The sequence below is a fragment of the Artemia sp. Qi Xiang Cuo genome, chromosome 7 (assembly GCF_049724085.1).
Source record: "Artemia sp. Qi Xiang Cuo chromosome 7, ASM4972408v1, whole genome shotgun sequence".
NCBI classification, from domain to species: Eukaryota; Metazoa; Arthropoda; class Branchiopoda; order Anostraca; family Artemiidae; genus Artemia; species Artemia sp. Qi Xiang Cuo.
Window position 1 is genome coordinate 63,889,452 of NC_142800.1, and position 20,445 is coordinate 63,909,896.

At 37.6% G+C, this 20,445-nt stretch overlaps 1 protein-coding gene across 1 annotated transcript in view; it reads left to right on the forward strand.

Annotated features, from left to right (window-relative positions):
* sas (stranded at second transmembrane protein) overlaps nt 1-20,445 on the forward strand; it is a 146,913-nt gene that overhangs the window by 19,705 nt on the left and 106,763 nt on the right. Inside the window, exons 2-3 of the mRNA XM_089092484.1 lie at nt 10,690-10,884; nt 14,430-14,711. Coding sequence (XP_088948610.1) covers nt 10,690-10,884; nt 14,430-14,711 — 477 coding nt within the window. The remainder of the gene's footprint in view (nt 1-10,689; nt 10,885-14,429; nt 14,712-20,445) is intronic.

A 20,445-nucleotide genomic window follows, 5' to 3' on the forward strand; every position in this document is an offset into this window, starting at 1 on the left:
ACATAGGTCTCAAATTTTGAGGTACAGATCCTGTGGTGTACTACTACAGTGTTGAAGTAGTACATTATATTGATGGTTATACATAAAATAATTAATATCCTTGACTGCTAGCCTATACCTAATCTAGTCGATGCCTATCAACAACTTAAAATATTTACAATAAATTGTTTGCCAGTTGAGCGAGCATGGCTTGAAAGTGAACTGGGACACTAAAGTAAGCCTCCTGTACTTAGCTTAGTTAAACTGCAATTATATTCTGCTCGATTTGGTAAATATGAAGACTACTGGCATGGTCAGCAATGAAAAAAAAAGCAATATGAAATGATTTTTGTGTAAAGTTTGTAAAAAGTGGACTTTAAAGACAATTTCTGATGTTTTTCTTTCTAGGTCAACAATGGAAAAGCTGAAGGGAAAACATCTGAGCTTCATGCTTCGCCCCCAAAATAAAACAACGATTAATTTCTCTTTGTGCATTATTTGCCAGAACAAGACAAAGAATGAGAAATTGTATAAGCTTACAGACATGCGTCGAGTTGTGAGTGTCCTTCAAGTCAGGTGCAAGTGCAATTTAGCTTACAGAGCATTAAAAAAACAATCTTATGAACCAGATTTTCATGAGAAAGAGCACAAGTGGCACAAAGCCTGTTGCAAAAAGTTCCTCCGTCGTAAGCACCACAATAAAACTGCTGATCAAGCATCAGCTACTGAAGAGAGCATTCAAATTCCACCAGCATTGCCAGGCAGGACTCAATCCCAAGCTGGGGATGTTGAATTTGACTATAAAACCTGCTGCTTATTCTGTAGTATGAAGGGAAGTACTAAAAATAAGAAACTGAATGTGTATCAAATTCGGACTCTTGATAGACAGAACAAAGTGCGTCGACAAGCAGAAGAACTATGGCAACAAAATCCTGAATTTCTTGCCAGGTGTAAAGATAAAGACCTTATTGCTCTTGAAGCCAAATACCACCAACGGCATTTTACTCCCTGGAACTGCGAAAAAAGCTATGACTGGAAAACCCTATTACAGGTGTATGCAGGCTCACATCATCGTAGTAGAGGCCTTGTACAGAGTATATTGGAATGCTCTTGAACAGTATTGCATTGAATCAGACGAAGAAACAAGTACTTTTGATGAGCTGTCAGATTTGATGTCTGCGTTCATGGATTGCGGAGGCTCATTCGACAACCTAGACAAACACTTTGAATCTATGAAGCCTCTGATGAACCAGTTCAACAAGTCGCGTGACAAAAACCTTACAACGAAGCTGTGGATGGAGTATATGAATCTTGTGCTGATTCTTCTCCAGTTCCTGATGGCAGAGCGTGGGGGAGACTGGGAAGGTCATATTATGGGTGCAACCCTCATGTTGCCGTATGTGACAGCCGCAGGGCATTATAAGTATACTGCATGTCTACTCCAGTATTTGAGTGACATGAAAACCTTACCACCTAGCTTGCATGATATCTTTGTCAAAGGACTATTCAACGTGAAGCGGAAAAATTGCAAGATGAATTTCCCCAGATCATGCACTGGAATCCACACTCAACCTTGAATCAAAACAAAAGGGAGGAATAAAGGGAATCACACTGAGCTCAATGGCAGTTGCCAAGTGGACTACCACCATACCATTTTGTGCTGAGGTTTCCTCTGCCCTTTGTAGACTTGCCGGAATTGAGAGCATGAGTGAATTTGACGGTGAAGGAAGCAAAAATGGTGCCTTTGAGAAGCGCCAAGAAAATCTTTTTAGTAATGTGGTCTCTGTTGTCGAAGGCCACATTGATCCGTTTACATGTGATGAGGAATCATTGGTGAATATCATTTCAAATCAAGTCGCTGATAAGGCAGTGGCAAAGAACCTCCTGAGTGCACGTGCTAATAGCTTAAAAGCATTGAAGTACACTTCGATGGAAAACCCAACCTCTTTTCCAAGGTTAAAGTAAAGACTATGGACTGCGAAACAAAACAGGCCAAACGCTCGACAACCAAGACCGGTAGCAGCGTTCATGCTGAATTGGAAGCTGTTAAAAGGATTTTGGTTACTGTTGGCACTAGTCAAGAATCTACGCTTGACATGCTAAGTAAGATCATGCCGCATGAACTTTTGCCCTACGCCCCAGCAATATTTGAAGCAGGAGCTGGTGAACGTATTAAACTTCCATCGGGTACGAAGTCAAGTTTTCTCGAGTTCATTCGTACCTCTGCAAGTTTAGAAAGTTGGCCTAGTGAAGTACCAATTAACACGGTCACGGGAACTGGTGTGGTGGTAGATTTCATGCCGTTAATCCGGTCGCAAGTGCCAGAAAAAACCTAAACCGTTGAGGTATTTTCGAAACGAATTCTTGCAAGGCTATTAAATCGACTCCAAAAATCTACAACCGAGCTGCATATTGTAGCTGATCGGTATGACGGAGTGTTTGGCCTTGCAAACATGTCCGGGCATCCTATTGTTCTAAAAGACAGTAGTGGATGTCATGAGCGGAGAGGAAATACAGTGACGAAGAGTTTTATCGTTACGAAGAGCATGGTGCTAGAAAACTGGGATATCTTGCTTATGCAGTCAGAGAGTAAGTCAAGACTTATCGAATGTATTTTTGAATTGTGGAGCCATGTCTGTCTTTCTGAAATAAGATTTACCATTTACCTCTCTGGCGGATTCAGTGACAGAATGAAGGTCCTAAAACTGGTCCCATCCAAAACGACATTAGATCCGAACCCGGACTACGAAGCTACCTTGTGCAGCACACATGAAGAAGCCGACACGTGTGTGGCTCTCCATGTTGCTGAATGCTACAGAAATGTATGTTCCGAAGTAATTGTTGAAGCGAATGATACAGACATTGTGGTCATTATATTACAGAACTATTGCGAAATATTCCCCTGCAGGTGTGACACGGGCTATAAACCCGAGCTCTACGTTCAGTTCCGTGTAAAAAGTCTGTCCGATCCATACAATTGTGAACAGAACATCGTGGGCTGTTTTAGAGTCAATAGGGCTGCTACATTGCATTAGTGGATGTGATACGGTCAGTTTTTTCTTCTCGAAGGGCAAAAAAACATTTGCTACATCTGCTGTTAAATCACAGCTCATTCAAGAAATTGCTGATCTTACACTGAAAGTGTGGAGTGATATCCGAAACATCATTATGTACGAGCCCGAAATCATGCGTATCTGTACGAAATTGTCTGTATCGGTATATAGCAAAAAACAGTCCGAATTTGATTCTCTCAATGACCTCCGAATTCATTTATTTCCAAGAAAAAAAGAACTTGAACAGCTTGCCCCCAACAGATGGTTCTTTCGTGTATCACGTCAAGAGAGCTATACTTTAGTGAAGCAATATTCTTCAGGCCGTGATTCCTAAGCCATTTGTCTTCAACCCACTTGAGTTTGGCTGGACCCGTCATGACATTTTAGGATTCAGTCCAGTAATTTCAGCGCTGACCCCTGGCCTCTAACTGTCAACAAGGCTTCGACCTTTTGTTACTGTAAAACTGTATGCAGTAAAAAGTGCCCTTGTTTGGGGATAAAGCCATGCGACATTCTTTGCGCATGTGGTGGGCGATGTGGTGTCGACAGCGACGATTCAGACGAGGATTAGCGGGATTTTTTCCGTACGTTGGGGGAAAACCGTTGGGATGCGCGGGAACTGTATTTTGACAGGCTTTACTTGTATTTTTACTCAATTAATTTCAACCAAATAGTATTTTTATACAAGTATTTTAATAAAAATACAAGTATTTTTATATAGATGTACAGTACTTCAAGAAAATCAGAGCTTATAGCAAATTCAATATTATATAGCAACTAAAGTTGAAACACGATGACCAAGTCAACACTACCGTTAGACTCGGCGTCAAAATTTAGCATATAAACATGTCTCTCTGTACCATTTAAAAAAAAATAGGCCTAAAAATAAGTAATAAGCCTATAACCAACGAACTTAATATTGGGTTGAAAATTAACGTTGATATTTGGAATCCACGCTAAATTCTAGCGTAGAATAGTGTGTCATATGACTATTTGGCAAAGATACATTTTCGCATACATTTTTGGCTTATACTTAAAAAAAAATTCTGTGCAGCTTCAACAAACAGCTGGAGCTTGGAAATGTTCGGCAATGTGAAGCTCAATATCCAAGGTAAATTCTGGTAAAAGATGAAAAATCCTAAAAATATATTAAGTTACGAGATACGTGCTTTACCTTGAAATAAACATTTGAATTTTGAGATTTTCAGGGAAAATTATTAAATATTAGCCTATAGCTCCGGGACTATACAAGGTATCGAAAAAAAACAAACATTTTCTAAGAGACGACCATATTAGGAATAATATGAGATGCCATGCAACTAGATTGGAGTGGTACAACCTTAAAAAAAATAAACAGTATGTACACATTTTATAGGACAAAAAAGTTTTTTGGATTTTAGAAGGTCAAGCCGTCACCTCCAGCTTTGCCACCACCCATATTCAGATTCAGCGTGGTCGATATAGTCGGAAACTATTGTCAAACTGACTGTGTCTTTTTGATCATCTAGTTGTCACATTATAGAGGTCTGGCGCCCAAGCTATGTCGTGTATTTGAGAATAGTACCGTGCGACCTTATAAGAAATTATGGTAAAAATCGTGAAGATATCGACATTTTTTGGGGGGGAGTGGGCACGATCACTGCGTACGTATTTTTTCAGGACTCACTGCTGGCAGAATTTCCGGTTTTGTCTTCTCCTGCTTTTGTCTTGTTATTAAATGCTGGTGTTTTAGTCAGGTTTAAAAGCTAGAACAAATCCCTTGTGTGTCCATTAACGTTTGAACGTTTTTTTGGAATGTACTTTTATTTACTTGAATTTTTGAGCCGTCGACCCAAAACAGGCAGGATTGCTAGTCTCTGCAACACAGGTGTAAACCGCAAAATATCGATCTAAGGAGGTTCTTTGAAGACGAAAACAATAATACTAAGTTAAAAATTAAAGGTTCTGGTGCCACTAAAAAAAAAAAAAAAAAAAAAAAAAAAAAAAAAAAAACAGAAACTAAGTGGTTATAATTTAGAATATCCGCAAATTTCTGTAGACATTTGGTTAAAAACCACTTCCTCTCTGTCAAAAACTTTTTACTTTTCTCTGCAAATATTTGCTACTCTGCTACCTAACATTATTGGTTTCATCTTAAAGATTTGCCCATCAACTTCACTAAAAATTAGATCGTTTAGGTTCGGATTTTTTTTTTTTTTTTAACATAAAAGAGATAAATCTATTCCTGACACTATATATAGGAAGATCTTATAACCCCTGAATTATTAGCATTTAGCTACCTTCCGAGGGGACACGGCTTCTCCTGGGAGCAGAGAGAAGGGAGAAACTTCTCGCAGAGAGAAGCTTCTCTGCTTCTCTTGGCAGAGGAGGGGTTAGGACTGTAGAAACCCTCATTTCCACTTAGTTTACGAACATTAGCCTATGGGAAATTTATGCCCTAGCTCTTTCCTGCAATGATGTTTTAGATAGTTTCTCATAAACTTGGAACATTACGATACGAATTACAGAAGTGCAATTGGCTCTCGACTCTTGAATCTTAGAAAACACGGAAGTGCTGCACGTCGTCCAATTTCTACATACTATTTAGTAGCTGCATTAAGTATAGTAATTTGAGCATTAACATAGGAGAACATTGACACCACTTTGCTTTTATACGGGCAAAAACAATGGTTCCTAATGTCTCTAATTTATGAAGAAAGCCCTTATCTAGTCAAGAGGATATTGCCACAAAAGCCTCAAGAAGTGTGAAAAATCAGCGTGAGATTTATGCTTCCAAATTACATGTTGCGTAATATAGGTGTCTCAAAATTTTGTCACGCTGCTTTAAAATACGGAGAAAATGAGGCTGCTGATGAATAACATAATCTATTTCAATGGGGCGCACTTTAGTTTGGGGAAAAGTTTTTGAATCGGAGTCGATTTTACGCCGTAGGCCCTGTCTCCGAAGTTATTTGGAAATGATGTTCTTTGGGGAGCGTTAATTTTTTTTTTTTTTTTTTTAGAAAGACGAAAATTCAAATATTTTGTCAAAAACCAGAGCTTTGAGAGGAGTCTGTTTTACCCCTCCCCCCAAAAAGACCTGGTTCACATACAATTTCTTGCTGCTAAAAGAGTGGTAGAGCTTTTGAGGTAGCACTTACCCCCACCCCCCTATCGTCCCCCCCCAAGATTTTCCACAAAGTTTTGGTATTTGTTATTAAAAATTCCTTTTCGGGACTTTTATTGAAAAATTTAAGAAAAAACAGATTGTCCCCCCCCCCCAACATTTACAAATACGTTCCCCTGACATTTTGTTCAATTGTTGCCACTGGCTACGAAGCGTAGGGAAAATGCAACCCAGTAACAACAGAAAACATACCTCTATTCAATTGAAATATAAGAAAGAAACCATAAAACTTTACTAAACATGTTTTACCATAAAACATATAACTTGTAGCATTTTTAGTAATTTTATATTAATTTTAAAATGAAGATGATTAGAACAAGTTCATATACCGCTAATCGGGCAAGAAAATGGCAAGAAATCCTATTTTCCTAGTTAAAAATCGCTGATTTTTCCATCTAAAACTCTATAACATATAACATATAGGCTTATTAATTCGTGAAGATCTAGCACCAAGATCGCCGTAATGTCAAAACAATTCCATTTTTCTCTCTCTCTCTTTCTCTCTTGCATCATAGCAAGTCATATTTCCCAGTATACTGAATATGCATTTTACATATCTTTTTTTTTTTTACCCTGTCTCTTAGGACGCCTGTACCACAGTTTATGTAATTAGCAGTATGACCTTTTCCTATCTCACCTATTATAAAATTATCTGGACCGATACCCCAAGGTTCCAGATAAGCTTTAAACATAAGCAACATCATATCTTTTCATAGGTAGACAAAGAATATTCACCTAAGAAACAAATATTGACAAAATCACTTGACCGGCTCAACCAATAATTGCACAATAAGAGCATAAATAAGTGGGAGGAGCTTTTTGTTCGCACCGAGAATGAAGAGCCAGAAATCATCTGCGGTAAACTTACTGGATAATTATATAAACTGTGACCTGTACACTGTACACAAACAAGTACTCAGGGTTGCCACCGTCAGTAGGATTTTACTAGATCTAGTAAAAAGAAAAAAATCTAGTAAACTTAGAGGATCTAGTAAATTTCCCAAAATCTAGTGAAAAGTCATGATTTATAGTAAACAAAACTTTTTTTTTATTTTCCTTGAATTCAGGGAAGAAAATTGACATAAACATATGACAATTTACAATTTTTGCTTGTCTGTTTTACAATTTTGCTTGTCTGTCTCAGAGACAGACAAGCAGTCACCTATTTTCATAACTAGACAATTCACTTCCGGCGTCTCAAGGTCGACAAAATCAGCTTTCTGTGTATCAAATCGTACCAACTAAAAATGAAGCTATAATGACACTTGGATTTGTGATGATTGGGAATCTATTGGAATCAAAACAAAAGCCAACCACCCAAGGTGATTAGGTGAATCTCCTCAGTTTAAACACTTTTATTGAGGAAAAAGGAGCCTGCTGACAGAAATTAAAAGTAAATAGAAATGTGACATAATATATATATATATATATATATATATATATATATATATATATATATATATATATATATATATATATATATATATATATATAATGTTACATTTCTACTTACTTTTAATTTCTCTCACCAGGCTCCTTTTTCTCTCAGCAATCAAGAAAAAAGATTGTGAAAATCGTATTGATTATCCTCCTATAGTAAAAATCGATGCTTGATGGTGCAAAAAAAATTTTTTTTTGAGCGTTTAGTAAAAACAGATGCGATCTAGTAAATTTTTCCTCTCCGATTTAGTAAATTCTTCCAGGTCAGGGTGGCAACCCTGCAAGTACTCTACTAAGCACAAAGCAAAGAGAAAGAGAAAGGTATAATTTGACCAAGGGTCTTCAGCTAAAAGTACTTTGGAATGCTGAGGGTAAAAACCTTTAGTCATAACATCTAGGTCACAAAGTAAGAACAGCAAAAGATGCTTTTTTCGCAAAATTCAGTTGCTGAATATGTTCTGTTTAATGAAAATTAAATAAAAAAACAAATTTTTTTAACTGACAGTAAGGAGCGACATTAAAACTTAAAACGAACAGGAGTTGTGAGAAAGAGTCAAATTTTAGCGTAAAGAGCGAGGTGTTGAGGAGGGGACAGCTCCTTTCATATAGGGAATAATGTCTGTTCGTTTTAAGGTTTAATGTAGCTCCTTACTTTCAGTTAAAAAAACTTGTTTTTTTATCTAATTTTTGAACGTTTTTGAATAATACAGGTTTCGATTTTGGCCCACCGTACATGAATAATTAAAACTAAATTTGTATATAATTTTACTTTTATTTTGGTTAAATGGCTTTCTCAAAAGTTGTTTAATTTTATTTAGGAACGTTTTCAATAGTAATAAATAAACGTAACTTACGACTTAACATGCGTAGCGAACTTCTATATCCATATATTTTTAATACGTATATTAGGGAGTTCTCTCCCTAGTTCGCTCATTACCTCGCTCTTTACGCTTAAGCCCGAATTTTGGTATAATTCTTTGAAAATGACTACTTAATCACAAAGGCCGTTAATTAGAATAAATAGCTCTTATGAAAGTACTAAAAAATCTTTGGCTTAAATAGCGAGAGGTATTGACTAGGGAACGAACCCAATCATATAAGTAATCATTTCTGTTCGTTTTAAGTTTTGATGTTGCTCCTTACTTTCAGTTGAAAAACTTGTTTTTTTTTTTTTAATTTCTGATCGTTTTTTAAGTAATGCTGTGAAGTCCGGTATCGCCTACCTAGAAATTTCTCTTCCCCTATGAAAACATTCTCCTTAGAAAGATTCTCACACATAGCCCCTCAACCCCCCCCCCCCTTGCTACTACCAGAAAAAATCACCCCTGAAAACGCCTGTATACTTCCCAATAACCAATAGGCTACAATGTAAACATTGGGTAAAGTTCATAACTTTCAGCCCTCCCCCCAGGGACTTGAGGGGATTATGTCATTGTAAAAGACAAGGTTATTATATTTTCGACCATGCTGAACAAAATGGCTATCTCAAAATTTTGATCGGGTGACTTTGGAAAAAATAAGGGTGGGAGGGGGCCTAGTTGCCCTCCATGTTTTTGGTCACTTAAAAAGGGCACTATACTTTTAATTTCAGTTCGAATGAGCCCTCCCACGATATTCTAGGACCACTGGGTCGATACGATCACCCCTGGGAAAAAAAAAACAAAAACAAAAAAAAACAAATAAACACGCAAAAAAAATAAATAAACACGTATCCGTGATCTTTCTTCTGGCAAAAAATATAAAATTCCACATTTGTGCAGATAGGAGCTTGAAACCTCTACAGTAGGGTTTTCTGTTACGCTGAATCTGATGGTTTGATTTTCATTCAGATTCGATCATTTTTAGGGTGTGTTTTCCCCTTTTTCGAAAATCAGGCAAATTTTCTCAGGCGCGTAACTTTTGATGGGTACTAAACTTGATGAAACTTGTATATTTGAAATCAGCATAAAAATATGATTCTTTTGATGTATCTATTGGTATTAAAATTCTGTTTTGTAGAGTTTCGGTTAATATTGAACCGGGTCGCTCCTTACTTACAGTTACCCGAAGACAGCTTCCTTATTAACATTTCTCGAACCAACAACATCCGCATGGTTAAAGGACCATGAAACCCACCCCTCCTTAATACCTGAATTGTTAGATTTTTTGCATAGTTCCCAATAGAGTTCATGTAATTTGCCCGTCCTTAAGGGGGTTGGGTCGGGTTGTCAAATTGAAACCTCACTATGGGATATACAGTATCTGCACGTACATGCCTATGACATTCCCAATGAACGTAATGTCTTTACCTTTGGCATCTTATACGATAGATCAAATTAAAAGAAAAAAAAATACAGTTCTGATTTATTTTTACAATTCAAATCAAGATAGTCATTTACATTCGGCCTAACCCAAGTGCCTACAAAATTAATCCACTGCCACATCATCCTTTCCACAGCCACCAGCAGAAAAAACAGTTTTATATATTTTTTTTATTTGCAAGCTATTGTAGAAAAGGGGTGACGATGGCATGAAAATTTCCTTGCTCTGGGGGCACTTCGGTTAAAAGTAGATGTCCACAGGACTTAGACAGAGGAAAAATCCACGGGATTTGTTGACCCTTTTAATATCATCTCTACCTCCTTTTTCCAAAATGAATCTTCTTCAACCTGCAAATTATACAAAACTATACCAGTACTTTCTATATCATTTCCTACGACTTGGTCTATAAGCACCGAAAACAGTAGAAAACATTTGGGAGAAAAAATTTATGGAATGGCTGATCAGAACTAGGTCGTAAGAAACAGCAATATATCATCAGTACAACCAACTACATCTTAGCCAGAATGCTAGAAATTAAGGTTGTTAAAAGGTTAGGAGATAAGATCCCACCTTGCCTTACTCCTTCTCGCACATTTACAATAACATCTGGTTTTGTTACTAATAACTTTTAAAATAGAGCAGGAGTCCGCAGATAATATTCCAAACTAATTTTTTTTGCAAAAAAAAAATTCCCAGAAAAAATCCTTTTATTTTGAGATCAAAACTTTTTCTAATTATTTTAATTTTTAGCTCAAGAGTCATGTCGAAGCGACCGGGATTGTTCTAGTGACAAGCTGTGTTTTGGAGGCGCATGTGCTAATCCTTGCAAGCTATTTAACCCATGTGCTCGATCTCTGCCCTCTGGCATATGTACAACCAGAGACCATAGACCGGTGTGTTCTTGTGCAAAGGGCTTTGAAAACAGAGGAGGAGTGTGCATAAGTAGTAAGTCTATTCTTTTCATTGGTCTTTCATCTAATAAAACTTTCAACTAATCCATGCAGTCACCAAAAAATTGTTCTTGACGAACGATATTTGGATTTGCTTAGGTTATATATTGAAAGGTCAAATAGTTCTACTTGGCTCTCCTTCAACTCGTGAGGATATATTCTTAGTAGTTGTATTATACCAATGTACTAAATTGTACTTATACCAATGTGCTTATTTTGTCATTTTATTTTGCCGGATTCTATTATTTTTTCACCTTGATTTTTCAGCGATTAAAGCACATTTTGTAATTAATTATGTGTTAGAATAGTGTATTAAAAAAAGTAGAGTAAAATAGTGTATTAAAAAATTGAATACTTTTGCATTATATGGGCCTTTCTAAAAAGTCAAGTTTGGTTAATGCTAATGAAATAAAATAAAGTAGGATGACTGTATAATAGTTTAGAAACAAATTTGGGCTATATATTTGCACATTAGGGGGGGTGGGGTGGGGGGGACAAAGCATAGCATATATTAAATACGTAACCTAACCTCGGTACCTCCCCCCCCCCCCCCCAAAAAAATGATTCTAAAAGAGAAAACAAATATGCAAGCAGGCTGCTTAAAATCTCTGAGAGCTACGGTGAACCACATCTATTTTATTTCCTAAAGGAAGTTTATCGCTGGCACTGGTGGATTTATAAATGCTGGGTGAGGGAAAATGCGGGCCCAAGGATTTTTGGTAGGAATCGGGGTGTCAACGGGGTGGGGGCATTTGCCTCAATAAATTTTGCACTTCGTCTAAATTTGGGAAAATATCCTTTTTTGGTTATATTCATTGGGAAATGCCCTTTTGTTTGAGTTTTCACCGAAAAAAGTTGAAAAGCAACAAAATTGCCTTCCTATATTTTTAAGAATGCTTTCACCCCGCCCCTCGTTTTTCGTGAATCATTACCACTGGCTAGAGAGGATGCTGGCACTATGAAAGTTATTTTTAAGACCAACGTTTTCAATTTCTCAAAGTACAACAATAGGTAAATGCAACAACGGGTTAAAAGCAAAAGTTATTTGATTACTCTTTCTTATAAATGCTTAAGTATAATGTAAAATAGTTTACGAAGTACGAGACAAAAATAAACCCATAGAATTAAAGCACACTTTTTAAAACGGAATCATACGACAGTAATATTTTTTTCTCTCTTTTGCTATAACGTGTAGGAAGTAAATACACGCCTATACCTCCTCAAAAAGAAATTTGACGGCTCTTCAACCATAATCTTTTGAAGCGTTTTTTGGATTTATTTACGGAATTATCATTTTAAAGAGTCAGATAATTAAAATAGACTATTAGCAAATTATTAATAAATGAATGGCTTATATTTCAAATTGAAATTACCAACGACATAGTTCAGCCAAATGTGAGACTACAAGGTAGTCCTACCTAGTTACAATGTTAATCAATTTTACAATACAAGAGGGGAGATGAATGAATTAGTAATAACTAGTAGCAGAGGCTTACTTAGAGATAATTACATACAACCTTAATTTTAAAAAAAGGTTGCATATGGTCTACTGTGAGGACAAACAAAATTGTTTGCCCGTTTCCCAAGAATAAAATTATAAGTCCGATTATCCCACCCCCTCTTCACCCAAAAGAATTTCAGCTGCATCCCCTGCCCCTGCCGTGAGACAAAACAGGGTCATCAAAACTAGGCTACATTGTTATCAAAACCCACTGACTGAATGCATATTGAGATATAGGCTACTCTCTTGGCTTCAGGCTTCACGTGCCTGATGTCTAATGCCATACGATTATTTAGAGAATTGAGGATTAGGTATTGGCTGGGAGTTAAGACCATGTACCAATTGTATACAGTGTGTAGATGATTCATTTCATCTAGATGAAACGAGGTGGCTAAACGGCCAACTTATTGTCCTTTGTGTTTTACAAGTTCTCCAGCAGGCACCCTTCTTCGTGGCTCCTTGCGATTATGCAGTTGGTTCTTGTTAATGCTAAGACACTTCTGATGGCTTTATCAAAGTAGTAAGGGCCGATAGCAGGACATAAAATCTTGTTGGTTTTTTGCTTGACAAATGCTAATGGGAGCTTATGTAGTGCTTCAAAAATGTCTCGAGGTTGAAGCCCAGAGCGGTAATAACGTTGGCTTTTTATGCTTGATAAAACTATTGAATATCAGTTTTATTCCACGCAAAGTTTAACCACCCAAGTCCCAAAGCAACAAAACAGTCAAGAAAACCCATAAAACATCTTTTTTTTTCTAGTTATATAGTAAAAAGAATTTTGTTCTCGGCTAAGCAAAAAGCCAACAGAAGCAGTAGTATAAACTAGCTCTTGAATAGCAGTAACTTAATAGGCTCAACCAGATGTCATTGGCATAATTACACATTATTCTTCGGGGGGGGGGGGGAGAGGGTCGGAATCGCGTCATAAATAATTCTTATATTCACATTTGATGATTTTTCAGGATGGTCAATGTATTTCCCAAGAAAAGAGCAATGATTGTTTTAGGGCGAGGGGATGTTGTCCTTCTTACTGTCTACTACGTACGGTTGTGTCTATTGCTGAAACTCCTGTTGTAAAAAAAAATGATGGAGTTCTTCGAAAAAAGTGATTATTGTAAATGATTAGCATTAATAAAATCAATGACGAAAAAACTAATGGTTTAGTAATTCCGATTGTCTCGAAGCCTTTGACTTGCTTTATTTGAGTATTTATATACCCTGTGAGTTGATGGTACATAGCCCGCAGATCAACTTCAGTAGGCCTCCTGATACCAGTGGGCCCTAAGTCAGTGGGCTAACCTGGGTAATTGATAAGCAGGGCCTTCAAGCATGGGGGAGGGGAGGGGGACGTCCCCCAATGTTTTTGGTCACTCAGAAAAAGTTCGGTAAAATCGTGGCGCTTTAAGCCACGGTTTTTCCGATGCCGCTAAAATTCTTTGTTCGGTTCAATAAAGCCCCTGAGAATACTGACATGTCATCTACAGAAATTTTGCACTTGATGGGTAAACACAGTAGTTTTACCGACTCCTGCCGTGATTTTACAGATTTTGTACAGATGTGTTTTTTACAGATTTATTGGTCTCTTGCTTTTGTTATAACAAATAAATTTAATTTTTAAGAACCTTTCATTGTATACTTCAATTTGCCAAATGTATATTACTTATATTCCTAGATGCCCTAGGAATTTTGAACCTATTTACTTTCAGTTATATTTGGGTTGCTGCGTAAAACTCGAGAACAAACCAGTTTTATCTGTCTGCATTAAGAAACAATTAGCTTAAGCTCAGTGGAAAACAAATGGCGGGTGACAGAATACATTGGAATTATGTAATTTGGGCTATATATTTTCATATTAGGGGGGAGGGGGGTAGGTTAGGCTATCCCCCCTCCCTACTGGGCAAATATATAGCCCAAATTTGTTTCTAAAGTATTATATTTTCATCATGTTTTGGTATTTTTCATTAGGATTAACCAAACATCTTGAGTGTTGACCGTACAATACATAAATACCTTGACCCTTTAACGTGCTTTATTTGTAGCGGCTCCCGAGGAGATGCCATGCATGCATGATGGAAAATTGTACGACGTCGGAAAATCATTTATAACTGAAAATTGTACCCAAGATTGCCAATGTCAACCTAATGGCTCCTTTGTCTGTAAGCCGTATAACTGCCCGTCGGGATTCTTTAGAGCTGGACTCAACCAGGATAACCTTTGTTTTGAAAAAGTGGAATCCAGCGCCCCCGATTGTTGTGTGAGAATTGTTTGCGAATCTTCGCCCCTCGAGGAAGAAATTGTCTATTATGACGAAGAACCAAATGGTATGTTTGTTCCGCTTCAGTAAGATATTTCATATTTAAACAATGATCAACTCTTTGAGGTAATTTTATGGTTGATGGCTAACTGCAAGTCAACAAAAAGAAAGCATTCGTGGGATTTTGACTGAATTTCTAAATGGTTTCAAATGAAGGAAAATTATGAAATTTGCATTTAACACTTCAATGTTAATTATTCAGTACATTTCGTATAACTCATAAGAAAGAATAGACGCGTATAAATTAAACAATATTTAGGGTCGTGATATAAAAGTTCGTAAGAAAGGATCCAAAGAAAATTGGAATTTCTTTGGTGGGTATAAAGAAGGAAGCTTTGAATAAATTATGATGGAGTAGAAGCTTGCGTAGCTTTGTTGGCCATAGGTGGCTTGGTTCAGCACTGAGTCGTTAGTAGTAGTAGTATTAGTAATAGTACGCGAGGCCCCTGAAAGAAATATTGTCCCCGCTTTCATTGCGGTTTTCTAAATAATCTATCTAGTAGGTGGTCATTCACCATTAGAAAAAAGAAGCTGCCGCAGTTGAAGGGTATCCTTGTATGAAAAATAACCTAAATCAGCTGGCGTGAACCACGAGTAGTGCAAATGTGTTTACTTTTATAAATTTAATAAATAAAAAAATATTAAGATTTTGATTACTAAATATCAGTATATGTATATTAAACTGACAATGCACATTCATTTATATTCTTTCAGTAAAGGGCAAATTTTGCTCTGACCTTGGGAAGGCATAGGGTTTTTGCGCCCAACTTATGTTAATTTCTCCTCGTTTTGAGTTTGACTCGGTCATTTATTGTAATTTCTGTTCGTTTTGGGTTTTATTTATTTATCGATACTGATTTGCGGTGGCTTTAATCTTGATAGACCATTTGATTTTTTTGTTGCTCATTTTTTGTTTAACGTAGGTCTTTAATTAGATCCGAAAAACTTATTTTGTTGGACAAGTTTTTTTTTAATTAATTTCTCTTATTTTTATATTGACATGGTCTTTTAAGGCGAAAAAATTAACATTTTAAATCTTTTCGTTTTTTAAGACTTTATAGTTTGGCCATCTATTTGAATGCTGGAGAAAAATTTTCAGCAAGTTTTAACAACATACACCCTTTTAAAAATCTGGACACAAATAGTGCTGTTTAATTTAGTTTCATACCTCCTCTAGTTGACCTGAAATGGAAAACTTGATACAATTCGCAAAAAAGTCTGTTTACTTTCTTAGATAGCATGGATACACTTACACTATTTTGATTTGGTTAAATTTTAAGGGCAGAAGTAGCCCCGAAAGTTTGAACATAATACCCTCAGTCGCTCTTGGGATACTGCTGAGATGCCTTATTTGGAATTAGCAATATCACAGTGCATTTTGATTTAATCTTAGGGTAACATTTAGTTTTTAAACATAATGGGCAAATGGGTGGGTGGGAGTGGAAGGGGGATTAGTTGCCCTCCAATCACTTTCGATAATTAAAAAGGGCATCAGCCGTTTCTATTTTCAATCGAATGAGCCGCTTTCGAATCTCCCACGACAACTCCTTCGATACGAAGTGCCCTGGTCTAAACAACAACTACAACAAAAAATATCACTAATCACTTTCGACTATTAAAAAGGCTACTAGCCCTTTGAATTTCAAATCGAATGGCCTGAGGGTTGTGGGGGAGTGCCCTCCTCAAAAATATATTTTCTATCTTGAAATCAACTACGCTGAACAAAATGGCTATCTCAAAATTTTTATTGAATGTGTTTGGGGGAATGATGGGCGTGGGGGGGTCTATTTGCCCTCCAATCACTTTCGACTACTAAAAAGGGCACTAGCCCTTTGAATTTCCAATCGAATGAGCTTTTTTTGAAGCTTCTACAACAAAGCCTTCTATAAAAACCTTATATGCCCCCAGGGCATAACCTACAACCCTTGCCCTGAGGGCTGTGGGGGAGTATCCTCCTCAAAAAATTTTCTATCTGGAAATCAGCTACGCTGAACAAAATGGCTATCTCAAAATTTTGATTGGATGTGTTTGGGGGAATGATGGGTGTGGGGGGGGGCTAGTTGCCCTCCAATCACTTTCGACTATTAAAAAGGGCACTAGCCCTTTGAATCTCCAATCGAATGAGCTTTTTTTGAAGTTTCTATGACAACGCCTTCTATAAAAACCTTATATACCCCCAGGGCATAACTTAAAACCCTTGCCCTGAGGGTTCTGGGGAAGTGTCCTCCTCAAAAAAAATTTTCTATCTGGAAATCAACTACGCTGAACAAAATGGCTATCTCAAAATTTTGATTGAATGTGTGGAGGAATGATGGGCGTGTAGGGGGGGGTTAGTTGCCCTCCAATCACTTTTGACTATTAATCGAATGATCCATTTTTGAAGTTTCTACGACAACGCCTTCTATAAAAAGCTTATATTCCCCCAGGGCATAACTTAAAACCCTTGCCCTGAGGGCTGTGGGGGAGTATCCTCCTGAAAAACATATTTTCTCTCTGGAAATCAACTACGCTGAACAAAATGGCTATCTTAAAATTTTGATTGGATGTGTTTGGGTGAATGATGGGCGTGGGGGGGCTAGTCACCCTCCAATCACTTTCGACTATTAAAAAGGGCACTAGTTCTTTGAATTTCCAATCAAATGAGCCCCTTTTGAAGTTTCAGCGACAACGCCTTCTATAAAAACCTTATATACCCCCAGGGCGTAACTTAAACCCTTGCCCTGAGGGTTCTGGGGGAGTGTCCTCCTCAAAAACATATTTTCTATCTGGAAGTCAACTACGCTTAACAAAATGGCTATCTCAAAATTTTGATTGAATGTTTTTTGGGGAATGATGGGCATGGGGGGGGGGGGCTAGTTGCCTCCAATCACTTTCGACTATTAAAAAGGGACGCCTTTTTTAAAAACCTTATATGCCCCCAGGGCCCTCCAATCACTTTCGACTATTACCAAGGGCACTAGCCCTTTGAATTTCCAATAAAATGAGCCTTTGTTGATGTTTCGACAACACCACTTGCTCTATACACCGTATGTACCCCCATCGCATACCTAAACATTAGTGACGTGAGGATTGTGGGGGAGTGTCCTCCTCAAAAATATATTTTTATCTGGAAATCAACTACGCTAAACAAAATGGCTATTTCAAAATTTTGATTGGATGTGTTTGGGGGAATGATGAGTGTGTCGGGGGGGGCTAGTTGCCCTCCAATCACTTTCGACTATTAAAAAGGGCACTAGCCCTTTGAATTCCAAATCGAATGAGCCCGTTTTTAAGTTTCTACGACAACGCCTTCTATAAAAACCTTATATGCCCCAGGGCATAACTTAAAACCTTTGCCGTGAGGGTTGTGGGGGAGTGTCCTCCTCAAAAATATATTTTCTATCTGGAAATCAACTAGCCTACGCTGAACAAAATGGCTATCTCAAACTTTTAATTCGATGTGCTTGGGGGATTGATGGGCGTGGGGGGGGGGGGTCTAGTTGCCCTCCAATTACTTTCGACTATTAGAAAGAGCACTAGCCCTTTGAATTTCCAATCGAACGAGCCTGTTTTGAAGTTTCTACGACAACGCCTTCTATAAAAACCTTATACGCCCCCAAGGCATAACTTAAACCCTTTTCCTGAGGGTTGTGGGGGAGTGTCCTCCTCAAAAACATTTTTTCTATATGGAAATCAACTACGCTGAACAAAATGGCTATCTCAAAATTCTGATTGGATGTGTTTGGGGGAAAGATGGGCGTGGGGGGGGGGCTAGTTGCCCTTCAATCACTTTTGATAATTAAAAAGGACACAAGCCCTTTGAATTTCCAATCGAATGAGCCTGTTTTGAAGTTTCTACGACAACACTTTCTATAAAAGCTTATATGCCCCTAGGGCATAACTTAAAACCCTTGCCCTGAGGATTATGGCGGAGTGTCCTCCTCAAAAACATATTTTATATCTGGAAATCAACTACGCTGAACAAATGGCTATCTCAAAATTTTGAGTGGATGTGTTTGGGGGAATGAGGGGCGTGGGGGGGGGGCTAGTTGCCCTCCAATCACTTTCGACTATTAAAAAGGGCACTAGCCACTCCAATTTCCAATCGAAAGAGCCCTTTTCGAAGTTTCTACCACAACTTCTTCGATACGAATTGCCCGGGTATGGAGAGAAAAAAACAAAACAAAAAAAAACGCATCGTTCTTTACTTAGGCAGCGCTAGCCCGCTGCCTATGATATAGAATAGCATATTCGAAATGTGACACTAAAATATTAGAAAATTCTCTCAAATTCAATCATTGACCCCCTCCCCCTCCTTCGGACATTCAGCTAAGCAAAAACAAACCAGGCAGAATTTCAATTCCAAGCACAATTTTATCCACGCAAGACTAAACCAACACAACATTTAACCAACGCGAAACGTTGCATGTGGAAAATACAACCCTGAAAAAATTTGACATACACTGAATTCAATCCTTGTCTCTTATGTAGGGAGGGGGCCTTTAGGCCTGGGTCTTCCCTAAAATCCTGAGAGCTCCTAGATGTTTCCCAAATTCTACAAATTTTTTCGTTATTTTCCCTTTTTGACTTTTTTTTAATTTGCCCCCTCCCCAATATCCCCCTGTGTGCATTCTGGGTTCAATCCAGAAGAATTTATCCTTACAAAACTCAGCGTAACAAAGTTAAATCTAGGTAAAATAACATTTGGCTAAACTTAGGTTAACAGTTGTTTGCTACCGCTATCAATACTTTGGCAGGCCACCTCATTTACATTGGTAGTTCTTTACCTGTAGGACACTAACGTACACAGGAATTTTTTTCAGAAGGAACTAAAAAAAAATTATTCGATTGTCTGAAAAATTAGTGCTGAAGATTTTTGTAAAATTTAGGATTCATGTGCTTGATAATTCGTCAAGTATAAGCCAAGAATAAATTCGTCCCAGGCGCCTAGTCCGGGATCTCGATGGCTCTGGTCAGGGGGATAATTATTTTGAAGGACATACTGACTTAAAGCTTTGCAGGGGCATTTTTCTAGAGATTAAATTATGACAGTGATGATAAGAATGTTGACAAAGGACCGAACGATTTTCAAGACGATAAAATAGTGCAGAGTACGATGAAGAGGATAATTGACAATAATGATTTAGATCGACAACAAATAACATCGATGATGAGTATATCTTCTACCGGAGATGATGTTAAGACCGATGACGGTTGGTGATGACCTCGATGACGGTAGTGACGTCAAATGTGGTACAAATAATAACAGTGATGGAGACTTTTGTTTCCTGGAGGTCACACTACTGAATACCACTCAGGCCCATCCTCCCCAAAAAGCAGAACTATACGCCCACCGGTTTTACTCTGCAGTCTTGTAAAAAAAAAACATGTGAAACGTCATATTTAACCATGGCTAATTTTGAATCATACTTGTATTCGGGATAGAAGCCGAGTCCTTTCCTTGGAACGGGCCAAAGACCCCTCAGAAAAATTGAAAATTTGTTAGTAATAACAGACTCTTCCTATTTTTAAATCATTCTCCACCGGATACATCTTGTGATACTTGATCTTCTGAACCACATATGCCTGAGTTTCGGAGGGTTGGTGCAAGAGAGCGGACACTAAGCACTAAAAATGTATTTTAAGATGAAAATTTTCGGGTTCTTCAGCAGGGACGATGTCCTTCATATAACCTTGGTATTTACGTATCTCCTGTGTGTAAATATGATTCAATTCTCATGTTTATAACTGGCTGAAATTAT